This window comes from Sturnira hondurensis, unplaced genomic scaffold (genome assembly GCF_014824575.4).
Source record: "Sturnira hondurensis isolate 20B ecotype Veracruz unplaced genomic scaffold, ASM1482457v3 Scaffold0001120, whole genome shotgun sequence".
Lineage (NCBI taxonomy): Eukaryota > Metazoa > Chordata > Mammalia > Chiroptera > Phyllostomidae > Sturnira > Sturnira hondurensis.
In genome coordinates, this window is record NW_028073751.1 from 3958856 (window position 1) to 3974114 (window position 15259).

Below are 15259 nucleotides of genomic sequence, written 5' to 3' on the forward strand. Positions count from 1 at the left end.
CTCATTGCTTATTTAACATTTTAAAATTTTTATTATAAGTAAACATTAAAGTAGACAATCACTGAAATCATCCTTGAGCAAAGAAAATGCTACCAGGTATTTTTCTTCTCTGATTTCACTGGTACTGTTTCTGTCCCTTTTTTATGTTAACTCATCATGTCTAATTCCTTATACCTACCTATTTATAATTCTTTGAATCCCTTAAAATTGTAGAAAATAATCTACATGTGTTGTGCGTGTGTGTGAGAATGAGACTCAATGAACTCACTAGGAAAATCCAAATCATTATCTAGGTTCCTTCAAGTTTTCTTGAATGTAGAATCTTCCTCTTCCTCTTTATAGTTATCAGAAGGAGAAACTTGATAAAATAAAAGGAAATGCTATTGCCTCTATCACTTACTCTCATCCCTGAGCTATATTTTTTAAAGACGATGAAGGCGGAAAGCACTAGATCTGTCTTGTTATTTGGAGCCTTAAACATTAGTAACTAGAACTTTCCTCATCATCATTTTATCTGTAGAAGGGAAGGAGAATGCTAAATTTTCCATTTTAAAGGCAAAAAGTTCCAATTTCATGCATAGACAAATTTACCATTCAATGAGTACCAGTCTTTTGCTTGGTTTCCCCTAGGACCTGCCTTAGTAAATGGTGTCTAGAAACGGCTGAAAGAAATGTCTTGTAGAAATTGTCTTGTACTTACTTTTTACTTTCTAGAGGTAATAATTTATCTATGTCTTGTGTTCTTTTTTAATTTTTAAAAAAGATTTTATTTATATTTATTTATATTTAGAGAGAGGAGAAAGGTGGGAGAATGACAGGGAGAGAAATATCAATGTGTGGTTGCCTTTCGTGTGGCTCCCACTGAAGACCTGGCCCGCAACCCAGGCATGTGCTGTGGCTGGGAATTAAACCAGTGACATTTTGGTTCACAGCCCGTGCTCAAAACACTGAGATACACCAGCCAGGGCTGTTTTGTGTTCTTGTCCCCAAATTATTATGTAAGTTTCAGTAACTCTGAGAATAAGAAGTTTAAGACTACTTTAAAACTGCATGTATCACTTCTCGGCCTTTTGACTAAGATCAAGTTTAAAACTGCATGATTTCTTGATGAGAGGATTGAAATGAAAAACTGCTTTTCAGTGTATCTTCACCCGAATCTTCCAAATGCATTAGGTATTCATATAGAACACTTTTAAAAAATGAAGTAGCATAAATTTTACAATCGTAAATATGTAAAATTTAAAAACCAGTGCTTTTTAAATTTAGCAATATTAGGTGAGAAAGTCTATCACTATTGCCTAATTGAAATTATTTTTGTAAATAAAATTTTAAGGAAAGCTTACTCAAGAAATTTTACTATCAAAATAATTAACCTTATAAAATAACTTGAAAATGAAAACCTATCCATATATATTCATTCAATATAAGTTATGTAAGATACATACATGTCTAAAATTAAAAATAGAGAGAAAGCCAAATTCTACCCAGAACTGAAGTTAATTTGATATTAAGAAAAATGAACATTTAATAACATACTTAATAGAAATCCCATTCCACTTCATTCTCAACTAATATATCCACAAAGATGATTTCTTCTGAAATATGAATATAAGAAACAGAAATCTAAAAATCATAGAAGAGAGTAATGTCTTTCAGTCATCCCTGATAAATACTGGATTGCGTATCTCAGGGAGTGTAGTAATGGCTTAGGACTCTGAGCGTCGCTGTTCACCAACTCTGAGAAAAGCTGCAAGGGCTGCGTTCGGATATACTCTGCAACTACACAAAGCCTAGCAGTCCCCTCAAAACGAGTCTGGGACTGCAACAAAACTCAGACTCTTCATCCGAGCACTCCGGGTTTCTTCTGAGGAAAGACATCACCATAATTTGCAGGAGGAAAAAAGAACCTAAGGCGTCACTGTGCACAGAAAGCAGTCTGAAAAAATCCGGAGTGAAGCAACAATGGCGGCTCCAATGAATAGCTCAAATCACAGAGGACTGGTCCTGCTGTGCCTTTTCCTGGGGAGATTGTGGGAGATCCGGGCCAGGCAGATCTGCTACTCCGTGCCTGAAGAAACAGTAAAAGGCTATATTGTGGGCAACATCTCCAAGGATTTGGGGCTGGAGCCCCGGGAGCTGGTGGAGCGTGGAGTCCGCATCGTCTTCAGAGGTAGGACGCAGCTTTTTGCTCTGAACCCACAAAGTGGCGGCTTGGTCACTGCAGGTAGGATAGACCGGGAGGAGCTCTGTGCCCAGAGCGCACGATGTCTGTTCACCTTTAAAGTCCTGGTTGAAGACAGAGTGCAACTTTATGGAATAGAAATAGAAGTCACTGATGTGAATGACAATGCTCCAAAATTCCAGGCTGAAAATCTGGAAATAAAAATTAATGAAATCACCGTGCCTGGCACACGTTATCCACTTCCAGAGGCTGTTGACCCAGATGTGGGCTTGAATTCCCTGCAGAGCTACCAGCTCAGCCCCAATCACCACTTCTCCCTGGACGTGCAAACTGGGGAAGATGGAACTATGAACCCAGGGCTGGTCTTAGAGCATGCCCTGGACCGTGAGGAAGAGGCTGCTCACAACTTGGTGCTCATCGCTTCGGATGGAGGGGAACCTCGTCGCTCCAGCACAGTGCACATCAAAGTGACAGTGTTGGATGTGAATGACAATGCCCCAGTGTTTGCTCAACCGATTTACCGAGTGACAGTCCCAGAGAACGTGCCCCCTGGCACCCTACTGCTTACTGTAAGAGCTAGTGACCTGGATGAGGGAGCCAATGGAGAAGTGGCATATAAATTCTGGAAAATTAGTGAAAAACAATCTCCGTTATTCCACCTTAATGAAAACACTGGAGAAATATCAACAGCAAAGAGTCTAGATTATGAAGAATGTGCACTTTATGAAATGGAAATACAAGCTGAAGATGGTGGTGGGTTGAAGGCATGGACAAAAGTGCTCATTTCGGTGGAAGATGTAAATGACAATAGACCAGAAGTGATCGTTACATCTCTGTTTAGTCCGGTCAGGGAAGATGCTCCTCAAGGAACTGTACTCGTTCTTTTCAATGCACATGACCGAGACTCTGGGAAGAATGGTCAAGTTGTTTGTTCCATCCAGGAGATCCTACCTTTTCAGTTAGAAAAGTCAATAGAAGACTATTACAGATTGTTGACATCCCAAATTCTTGATCGAGAAAAAACCTCTGAATATAACATCACAGTGACCGCAACAGACAGAGGAATACCACCCCTGTCCACAGAAATTCACATCACTGTGCACCTGGTTGACATCAATGACAATCCACCCTCCTTCTCTCAAACCTCCTACTCAGTCTATCTCCCCGAGAACAACCTTAGAGGCACCTCCATCTTCTCTGTAACAGCCCATGACCCTGACAGCAATGAGAATGCCCGAGTTATTTACTCCTTGGCTGAAGACACCATCCAAGGGAAACCTCTCTCTTCCTATGTCTCCATCAACTCAGACACTGGTGTGCTTTACGCACTTTGCTCCTTCGACTATGAGGAGTTTCGGGACCTACAGATGCAGGTGATTGCCACTGATAGTGGGGACCCACCACTCAGCAGCAATGTGTCTCTAAGTCTGTTTGTGCTGGACCAGAATGACAATGCACCAGAGATTCTGTACCCCTTGCTCCCCACTGATGGTTCCACTGGTGTGGAGTTGGCACCCCGCTCTGCAGAGCCTGGCTATCTGGTTACCAAGGTGGTGGCAGTGGACAGAGACTCAGGCCAGAATGCCTGGCTGTCCTACCGCCTGCTCAAGGCCAGCGAGCCAGGGCTCTTTGTGGTGGGCCTGCACACGGGCGAGGTGCACACTGCAAGGGCCCTACAGGACAGAGACTCACTCAAGCAGAGCCTGGTGGTGGCGGTCCAGGACCATGGACAGCCTCCTCTCTCAGCAACTGTCACACTCACTGTGGCCATGGCTGACAGCATCCCAGAAGTCCTGGCTGATCTGAGCAGTCTTGAGCCCTCTGCCAACCCTGATGAATCCAGTCTCACTCTGTACCTGGTGGTGGCAGTGGCTGCTGTGTCCTGTATCTTTCTCGCCTTTGTCATCATGCTGCTGGCACTCAGGCTGAGGCGCTGGTACATGTCACGTCTGCTCCAGGCTCCTGGAGGGGGGTTGGTGGGTGTGCCCACCTCACACTTTGTGGGCGTGGATGGGGTGCAGGCGTTCCTGCAGACCTACTCCCACGAGGTCTCCCTCACGGCGGACTCACGAAAGAGTCACCTGATCTTCCCACAACCCAACTATGCGGACACACTCATCAGCCAGGAGAGCTGTGAGAAAAAGGATCCTTTGTGCCTTTCAGATGACTCCAGGTTTCCTGTAGAAGACACCCCTTTGGTTCCAGTGAGTTCAATTTTTTTCTTTACTTTCTATTACAATTGGTTTTCTCTGCAAGTGTTTGCCCTTAAGGGAGAATGTGTTGATATTTACATGTTTCTCAACATTTAAGTTTTTATTGGGCCCAATTTTTGTTCTGACTTACATCACTGACATAATTTTCATTTTCTTGTAATAGTTAACTGGGTCAATGAAACCTTTGGGGGCTGCTCATGATTTAGCATTAACCTGAGCTTTTTGGATAGGGTTCCTTGATTAGTTACCCTGGGTCACTATTAATTTTAGGGCTGGTTTTCTCTTCCTGAAACTTATTGTTATCTCCAATGGCCATATTGTGAAATTCTTACTTGAAAAAGATGACTACAGCCCTGGCTGGTGTAGCTTAGTGGAATGAGTGCAGGCCTGCAAACCAAAGGATCGTGGTTCAATTCCCAATCTGGGCACATGCCTGGGTTGCAGGTCAGTTCCCAGTGGGGGACACAGGAGAGGCAAACCACACATTGATGTTTCTCTCCCTCTTTCCTTCCCTTGCCCCTTAAAGATAAATAAATAAAATATTAAAAAACAAAAAAACAAAACTTGGTAAAAAAAAGAAAAAGATTACTACAGGCTATACTATTTTTGTAAGGGTAAATCAATGAGAAGACAAATGCACTATTCTGGGATAAACAATGGATGGCCTGGGTTTACTGCTTCATCATCCATTTCCAAGACTTATTAAAGCATGTTTTATTCTTTTAATAGTGAAAATTAACACCCTTGATTTCATGCCCTCAAGGTTTAATTTCCTAATGGTAGAATGTCAAATCGTTAATAGCTTGAAACTCTTATTCCCTAAACTTTATGCCTGCTTAAGAGGTATTTCTGAGTCTGAACACTCTGAGTGGACAAAACAAGGAGAATATGAATTATTCTCCAACTATGTTATCTATTGCTCAATTCTTCAACCTTTGAGGCCTGAAATAAATCTGGTTATGGGAGGTGATTTAGGAAAATATCCTCAGGAATTGCTAGGGAGGTTCTAAAAATACTTTACTGGTTTTTGGCTATCAAGAAAAGAATAATGTATTATTTAATTCAATTTTATATATACTGTCATTTCAAGTAATAAATGACACCCTAGATCATTTCACAATGATCTAGAAGACTTTCATAATAAGCCCTAAAGCTGACTCAAAACGCTATTCTGAACATGCTGAGAATAAGGGCTAATATGTGAATCTATTATGACATAGAGGCAGTATAATTATTTCAAATACTCTCTATTCCTAAGCCAGTACAGAACAAGTAAATCATCTTTCCTGGTCACATGTTGAACTGTACAGTAAAGACATCTTTCAGTTAAACTTTCTGCCCTGGGGGATGATATTTAGTAATCAGCATTCATAAATATTAAAAATGTGTATAATTTGAAAGAGGTTACTAACAAATATTGCTGAAGGCTTTTATGTCATGGTAGGTAATTACTATTCTCTACTATAAAAATGTCACTGCCTGTAGAAACAGAACACAAGCCTCACTGGATGGATAATTGGGCACAGTGTGGAAAATGCCTAACTCTAGTTTCCTTAAGATAGGCAGGACTTTGCATTGGTAAGAGATTATATAATATATATATATTCCTTTATAAAATTTCTTTTATAAAGATAAAATTCCTGCTCACTTTAATGTCTCATCTTTTTAAAGTTTATTAAAGTACGTTGAATTTGCTTCAAATTAATGAGGGAAGGTAATATATATTAAACAAGATGGTCTTGTGTTCATCATTTTTGAACTTGGATGTTGGGTATATAAAGATTCAGTAATAATGATCCCTAGTTTTGTATAAGTTTGAAGTCTTCTATAGTAAACTTTATGAATTTTATGAGTATATAGGCATCCTATGTAAAATAAAATTTGGGGCTATTATATAAATGCATTTTTTAAGAGAGAAATATATATTGTGGAATATAAATTGAATTCAACACTAAAAAGTCAGACTGCAGTTCCACACGGGGACTCTGGGCGCCGCTGTCGGCCAGTGCAGGGCGAGCGCTGATGCTCAGGATTCCTCAGCCTCTCACCTAGGATTTCCTGCGCAGCCTCCAACACAGAGGGAAACCCGCTTACAATAGGGGCTCCCGGCTGCGCAGACTCGCCCAGAACAAGCGAATCCCAGCCCCAAGACTGGGGACTCCGCCTGTCCTGGACTGAAAGCTCTTCCAGTGCGATAGTGAGCACTTTTCCCAGCTGGAAAGACTGAGACCCAGCGGCAACTAGAGCGCAAGATGGGAGGGAGCTGCGCGCAGAGATGTGGAGCCGGCCGGCTGCAGGTACTGTTTCCCCTCCTGCTGCCTTTGTTCTACCGCGCGCTCTGCGAGCCGATCCGATACTCGATTCCCGAGGAGCTGGCCAAGGGCTCAGTGGTGGGGAACCTCGCCAAAGATCTAGAGCTCAGTGTTCTGGATGTATCAGCCCGGAAGCTGCGGGTTAGCGCGGAGAAGCTGCTTTTCAGTGTAGACGCGGAGAGTGGGGACTTACTGGTGAAGGACCGAATAGACCGTGAGCAGATTTGCAAGGAGAGAAGAAGATGTGAGTTGCAATTGGAAGCCGTGGTGGAAAATCCCTTAAATATTTTCCATATCATTGTGAATGTTGAGGATATTAATGACCATGCTCCTCAATTCGATAAAAAAGAAATACATTTAGAAATTATTGAATCTGCATCCGCAGGTACACGAATATCCCTTGACCCTGCCATTGACCCCGATATAAACGTGAACTCAATTAAAGATTATCAGATAAATCCTAACCCGTATTTCTCATTAATGGTTAGAGTTAATTCCGATGGTGGCAAATACCCAGAGTTGTCATTGGAGAAACCCCTAGACCGGGAAGAGCAGAAGTCTCACCGCTTGATACTGACTGCCTTGGACGGAGGGGACCCGCCGCGAAGTGCCACAGTACGAGTAGAAATTTTTGTCAGGGACACCAACGATAACCCCCCAGTGTTCAGCAAAGACGAATATAGAGTCAGTATAAGTGAAAATCTGTCCCCTGGGTCCTCCATAATGCAGGTGACAGCCACTGATCAGGATGAGGGGGACAATGCCGAAATAAATTACTACTTCAGGAGCACTGATCAGCGTACGAGGCACATGTTCTCACTGGATGAGAAAACAGGCAAGATAAAGAATAACCAATCATTGGATTTCGAGGATATGGAAAGATATACTATGGAAGTGGAAGCAAAGGATGGAGGTGGTCTCTCTACCCAATGCAAAGTGATCATAGAAATCTTAGATGAAAACGACAACAGCCCAGAGATAATCATCACTTCTCTCTCTGATGAGATTTTGGAGCATTCCCCTCCAGGAACCGTTGTTGCCCTCTTCAAGACAAGGGACCGGGATTATGGAGGAAATGGAGAAGTCATATGTAATATAGGAAGAGATGTTCCCTTCAAGATTTACTCCTCTTCTAATAATTACTACAAGCTGGTGACCGATGGGGCTCTAGACCGAGAGAAGACTCCAGAATACAACGTCACCATCACAGCCACCGACAGAGGCAGGCCGCCGCTCTCCTCCAGCACCACCATCACCCTGCACATCACCGACGTTAACGACAACGCCCCGGTTTTCCAACAGACCGCCTACCTAGTCCACGTGCCAGAAAACAACCCGCCCGGGGCCTCCATAGCACAAGTCTGCGCCTCCGACCCCGACCTGGGACCCAACGGCCTCATCTCCTACTCCATCATGGCCAGTGACCTGGAGCCAGGGGCGCTGTCGTCCTACGTGTCCGTGAACCCGCAGAGCGGCGTGGTGTTCGCGCAGCGCGCCTTCGACCACGAGCATCTGCGCGCCTTCCAGCTGACGCTGCAGGCCCGCGACCAGGGCTCGCCAGCGCTCAGCACCAATGTCAGCCTGCGCGTGTTGGTGACCGACCGCAACGACAACGCGCCGAGGGTGCTTTACCCGGCGCTGGGTCCCGACGGCTCTGCGCTCTTCGACACAGTGCCGCGCGCCGCGCAGCCTGGCTACCTGGTCACCAAGGTGGTGGCGGTGGACGCGGACTCGGGACACAATGCCTGGCTGTCCTACCACGTGCTGCAGGCCAGTGAGCCTGGACTGTTCAGCCTGGGGCTGCGCACGGGCGAGGTGCGCACAGCGCGAGCTTTGGGCGACAGGGACGGGGCCCGCCAGCGCCTGCTGGTCGCTGTGCGCGACGGGGGACAGCCACCTCTCTCGGCCACTGTTACTCTACTGCTGGTCTTCGCTGACAACCTGCAAGAGGCCCTGCCGGACCTTAGCGAACTTTCTACACCCTCTGACCCCCAGGCTGAGCTGCAGTTTTATCTGGTGGTGGCCTTGGCCTTGATCTCTGTGCTCTTCCTCCTGGCGGTGATTCTGGCGGTCACCCTGCACCTTCGACGTTCCACCAGCCCATCTACTTGGGGCTGCTTTCAGCCTGGTTCCTGCTCCAAGTCTGGACCTGTGGTCCCTCCCACCTACAGCGAGGGGACATTGCCCTATTCCTACAATCTGTGCGTTGCCCAAGCTGGAAAGACAGAGTTTAATTTCCTACAATGTAGTGAGCCCTTGCATTCCACTCAAGACATAGTTTGTGGTGATTCTCCTGGGGCCTTAATTTCACTTCAGGGTGAAAAAGATTTGACTTCACATCCTGAAACCCTCACACGGGTGAGTTTCTTTGTCATGTCTTCTGTAATATTCTACTAGTTTCTCATATTTCATTTTTAGATCTAGAATCATTTTTAGAAAATCCATGACTAAACACCATCTTGTTTCTGTGTTCACTTTTGGCTGATTATATTTTTCACGATTTACTTGGTTCATAAGTTGCTCTATAATTCAGAAAGAATGTTACTATATTGGGGATATCTTGTCAAGATCAAATTAGCAAACAGAGGCTTGGCTTCTTGCCAAACAAATAAATAATAACCTAAGATATTTAGGGTATAAATTTTCCATATCCTTCTATGTTTTTTAAGTTTAATGATATTGTTACTCATTGAATAGCAAAGCAAGTGCTCCTTTGAAAGAAACATTTATTGCAAACAATCTTGTACGTGCATTTAGATATCTTTCTTCATTATTTTAATACTTTTTCAGACTGTAAGTATTTGGGGGGTTGATGAAAAGACCCATGAATTCCTGAAATTTATGCAAAGTTATAGATGTATACATTTGTCTTAGGAGAGGAGTCAAAATTTTGTTTACATTTCCGAGGTTTCCATGGTCCCCAAAACTTTATACTAACTACCTTAGAGGAAATTTTCTCTTCAATGTTTGGTCCTTCTGGCTTTCTTCTTATATTTACTTATCTTTTCTTGGAGCTCAAGTTGTACTCTTTCCCAGTCTTCTTTCCTCTACATCGCAAGATCAAGAATTTCCAAGAAAGCAAATGAAATGCTCTTGCCTTTACCTTCAGTTTCTGTCTTGGATTGTCTGATATAAAATCTCCGGAGACAAAAGATAAGATACAATCCTTGAACAGTTCCATACTTGGGGTATAGTACATAAATACTTCTGAACAATCTTTTCTCTGTATGAAAGAAGTGAACCTCTAAGCCTTTGATGTAACAACTGCTGTTGGGTTGGATGAGCACATACGACTGAATATATGTGAACCACTTAACTTTGGGCTTCCATACAAAATGCCAAGAGAAGAGGTCATTTAAATTGGCATCAGTGCCCCTGATGAAAACAGGTCATTTGACATAAGCACTTATTTCTTTAAAACCTATATCACTATTTCTAACTTTATTTTTTAACATTGTAGCACTGGAAATTCCTGAACATATATCTCTTTTAATTACAACACAAACTTGTTCCTCTTAGATTATTATCTGCTAGATTCATTTAAATAGGTCAAACCAACTTCTAATAGTACTTGCCTAGAATTAAAAATACATATTAAGCCCTGGCTGGTGTAGCTCAGTGGATTGAGCACAGGCCTGCGAACCAAACAACCGCGGTTCAATTCCCAGTCAGGGCACATGCCTGGGTTGCAGGCCAGTTCCCAGCAGGGGATGCACAAGAAGTAACCTACACAAATAAAATCTTTAAAAAAATACATTTTAAAAGATACATGGAAGCTCAACAAAAGTATTTTAGAAAAGAGTATTCTGAAAATCTTTTATAGTCTTAATGCTAAACACATGTAATTAGTTAATTAATTAAGTCTAAAATAAAAAGATTCTAAGTGAATTGTTAGGGGTATATCTCATAGTCTTTATATGAATGTATAAACATAATTGAACCGTTTAAATCTAAATTTTATATAAAATTGTGAGACTTTTCTGAATATATCTATAAGCTCATAGGAAATAAAATAAGTATTACTTAACTCTTAAAGTGAATATATTTATATTGGAAAAATAAGTGTTGAAATATATATTTAACCAACTATTTTCATTTAATATTTTATAGTATTTTCATTTCACTTTATCCCACCCAGTAAGAAACCTCCTAATAGTAGTTGATTTAATAATATTAGTCGAGCAACCAAAGAAGAAATGTAAAATAAAATCAGCAAAGAGTTGCCTTTGTTTTCTGTGGCGCACGTACTGTGGGTGCAGTAACTTCTGAGGACTCTGAGCGCCGCTGTTCACCTACGAGGAGAGAAACGCCAGCGCTCGGTTTGGATTCTCAGGGCTCTAGCTACACAAAGCTCCACATCTCTACATACCGGCTCCGGGGAGGGACTCTTACTCCAGAATTTAAGGCGCTCAGGCTACAGAGACTCCCTGCAGCCAGAGAGAGAAAAAGGAACCGGTCAAAACGCACAACGTGCCCAGAGAGGACATTGCCAGAATTCCGTGACCAAACAACAATGGCCGCTCAAAGGAACCGCTTCCACCGCAGCGCGCTGGTGCTGCTCTGCCTTTTGCTCGGTGTGCCACGAGAGGCTGAAGCCCGGCAGATCCGCTACTCGGTGCCCGAGGAGCTGGACAAAGGCTCCTTCGTGGGCAACATCTCCAAGGACTTGGGGCTGGAGGCCCGGGAGCTGGCGGGACGCGGAGTCCGCATCGTCTCTAGAGGTAGGACGCAGCTTTTCGCTCTGAACCCGCGGAGCGGCAGCTTGGTCACTGCGGGCAGGATAGACCGGGAGGAGCTCTGCGCGCAGAGCGCGCGGTGTGTGCTGAATTTTAACATTCTCGTGGAAGATAGGGTGAAACTTTTCGGGATAGAAATAGAAGTGACAGATATCAATGATAATGCCCCAAAATTCCAGGCGGAAACTCTAGACGTAAAGATTAATGAAAACGTCGCCCCAGGGATGCGTTTTCCTTTCCCGGAAGCTGTGGATCCGGATGTGGGCGTGAACTCCCTACAGAGCTACCAGCTCAGCCCCAATAGGCACTTCTCCCTAGCAGTTCAGAGCCGTGCCAGTGGTGCCAAGTACCCGGAGCTGGTGCTGGAGCACGCCCTGGACCGGGAGGAAGAGGCACAGCACCACCTGGTCCTCACAGCCTCCGACGGGGGTGACCCTCCCCGATCTGGCACTGTCCTCATCACTGTCACGGTCTTCGATGCAAATGACAACGCACCGGTCTTCACTTTGCCTGAATACCGAGTGACTGTTCCCGAGAACTTGCCTGTGGGTACACAGCTGCTGGCAGTCACGGCCACTGACAGGGATGAAGGAGCCAATGGAGAAGTGACATATTCATTCCGAAAATTACCTGACACACAGTTGTTGAAATTCCAACTAAATAAAAATACTGGAGAAATAAAAATATCAGAAAATCTAGATTATGAAGAAACGGGTTTCTATGAAATAGAAATACAAGCGGAAGATGGTGGAGCATATCTCGCCACCGCAAAAGTGTTGATTACAGTAGAAGATGTAAATGACAACAGTCCAGAGGTGACCATCACATCCCTTTTTAGTCCCCTGAAGGAAGATTCACCTCTGGGGACTGTGATAGCTCTTTTAAACGTGCATGATCTAGACTCTGGGCGGAATGGACAGGTCACCTGTTCCATATCAGGGAATCTGCCATTTAAGTTAGAAAAGTCAATTGACAGTTATTACAGATTGGTGACACACAGGGCTCTGGACAGGGAACAGGTGTCCTCCTACAACATTACTGTAACAGCCACCGATGGAGGAAGTCCAGCCCTGTCGACGGAAACTCACTTCACCCTACAAGTGGCAGATATCAATGACAACCCGCCCACCTTCTCTCACGTATCCTACATTACCTATGTCCCAGAGAACAACCCCAGAGGTGCCTCCATCTTCTCAGTGACCGCACTAGACCCAGACAGCAAAGAGAATGCTCAGGTTATTTACTCCCTAGCTGAAGGCACTACCCACGGGGCTCCTCTATCCTCCTACATCTCCATCAACTCTGACACAGGGGTATTGTATGCACTTCGGTCTTTCGATTATGAGCAATTTCGGGATCTACAGATGCAGGTGATTGCCACTGATAGTGGGGACCCTCCACTCAGCAGCAATGTGTCACTGAGTCTATTTGTGCTGGACCAGAATGACAATGCACCAGAGATCCTGTACCCCTCACTTCCCACTGATGGTTCCACTGGGGTGGAGCTGGCACCCCGCTCTGCAGAACCCGGCTACCTGGTGACCAAGGTGGTGGCAGTAGACAAAGACTCAGGCCAGAATGCCTGGCTGTCCTACCGCCTGCTCAAGGCCAGCGAGCCAGGGCTCTTCGTGGTAGGACTGCACACGGGCGAGGTGCGCACTGGGCGGGTTTTGCTTGACAGAGACGCGCTCAAGCAGAGCCTGGTGGTGGCGGTCCAGGACCACGGACAGCCTCCTCTCTCAGCAACTGTCACACTCACTGTGGCTGTGGCTGACAGCATCCCAGAAGTCCTGGCTGATCTGAGCAGTCTTGAGCCCTCTGCCAACCCTGATGACTCCAGACTCACTCTGTACCTGGTGGTGGCAGTGGCTGCTGTGTCCTGTATCTTTCTCGCCTTTGTCATCATGCTGCTGGCACTCAGGCTGAGGCGCTGGTACATGTCACGTCTGCTCCAGGCTCCTGGAGGGGGGTTGGTGGGTGTGCCCACCTCACACTTTGTGGGCGTGGATGGGGTGCAGGCGTTCCTGCAGACCTACTCCCACGAGGTCTCCCTCACGGCGGACTCACGAAAGAGTCACCTGATCTTCCCACAGCCCAACTATGCGGACACGCTCATCAGCCAGGAGAGCTGCGAGAAAAAGGATCCTTTATCTTTGTTAGATGATTTGAAGTTTCCTGTAGAAGATACCCCTTTGGTTCCAGTGAGTTCAATTTTTACTCCTTTCCTTTCATTTAAAAATTATGATTGGATTTGCTTTTAGGCTTGCAGCATGGTGATGGGAATTTTTAATCTTTATTATTTCGCTTCTTTCTTAGTATCAATTTGCTTCTTAATAAAGCCCTGGCTGGTGTAGCTCAGTGGATTGAGAGCAGGCCTGCGAACCACATGATTGCGGTTCGATTCCCAGTCAGGGCACATGCCTGGGTTGCAGGCCAGTTCCCAGCAGGGGACTCACGAGAGGCAACAATACATTGATATTCCTCTCCTTCTCTCCTTCCCTTCCCCTCTAGAGATAAAGAAATAAATAAAATAAAATACTCCAGAGTAGAACTTGCCTGTTATTAAGGCTATGTTTTTACTCTCTGGTAAATGTGGGCATAATGGCAATGAAGGACTTCTGTCATAAGATTATAACAATTAGCTTTGCAGAGCCTTATATTTTATAGTTTTGTGTGCTGTCCTGTTGGCTACCTGCTGAAACCCTAGCTCTGGTTTTGAAGGCAGGTCTTGTAAAAATAGGTAAATGTCAGAAACAAATGTGTAAGTATCATGGGAAACATAACTCAACACAAAGCCACTCAATGTTGTTCTTCCTAAGGAGAAGGGACGTTTGTGGTTACAGTTTCCAAGTGTACCTTGTGATGACAGTTACAGTTGAATATACTTCCTAGAGATTTAAAATTTTCATCGATAGTCTATAAGAAACCATAAGAATGTATGCTTAATTTTTTCCAAGTGTGATTATACCTGGTAACACTGTAGCACCCTTTTTGCCTGTGATTCTAATTTCATACTGTTAGGTGCTCAACTGAGTTTCTGGGAGACATAGAGAAGGTTAAATTAAGTGAATTTTGTATTATGCCCTCTTTGTATTTTTTGTTAGGTTCCCCAATCTCTGAGGCTGAAAACATATATATATAAAAGGGAGACGGAATTATTTGTTCATGTTCCCAAGAACAAGAGCAAGGGATGTGTGCCAAGAGTATTTCAGTGGCTCCTTCATGTAGTGGAAAAAAGATCCACCTGATTCTCTGAAGTTGAGTCTAAATAAACTTAAAGTCAAGAAAGAAATGTTAAATCTGCAGGAGATCTGATCAAAATATAAGCAGAGAAGAACACAAAATTATTCTAATAAAACTATCAGTGGAATTACTGCTGAGCTTATCTGGGTTATTGTGGACAGTGATTTACTGATTTGATCTCTTTTAATTTATTACTAACATTCTTCTAAGTTATTATGGTAGCATAAAGGCAAAGAGTGTCTTAATGTGCCTCAAAATACTTATGAGAACATTACTTTTTTATGGCATTCAGCATTTGTTCAATGATAGTTCTGCAGAAAAACACATCGTTTAGGGTCATAGCTATTGACTTTTCAATCATTGAACTGTCACTTAAAATTTCTGTCCGTGAGAGTCAAAATTATTATGCATCCATCTCAAATAATTATTTTATTTTGCAAAATAGTTTTTAAAAAACTACTCTGACATGTTAAGCAAATGTTTTTTAAATGTAATTACTTAAAAGCAACACGGGACACTGTGGATTATTTCAATCAATATGGCAATGGTTACATTCTAGTTTCTAACTTTCTA

General features: G+C 43.8%; 1 protein-coding gene across 11 annotated transcripts in view; it reads left to right on the forward strand.

Annotated features, from left to right (window-relative positions):
* LOC118998350 (protocadherin gamma-C4) overlaps positions 1-15259 on the forward strand; it is a 136017-nt gene that overhangs the window by 49286 nt on the left and 71472 nt on the right. Inside the window, exon 2 of one of the 11 annotated variants that reach the window (XM_037062494.1) lies at positions 2171-4386. The exons of 7 other annotated variants lie outside the window; for them this stretch is intronic. In XM_037062494.1, the coding sequence (XP_036918389.1) occupies positions 2171-4386 (2216 nt within the window). Of the gene's footprint in view, positions 1-1544; positions 4387-6539; positions 9066-10952; positions 13645-15259 lie in introns of those variants that run through there. 3 more of the 11 variants (XM_037062550.1, XM_037062596.1, XM_037062619.1) reach the window with 3 other exon arrangements.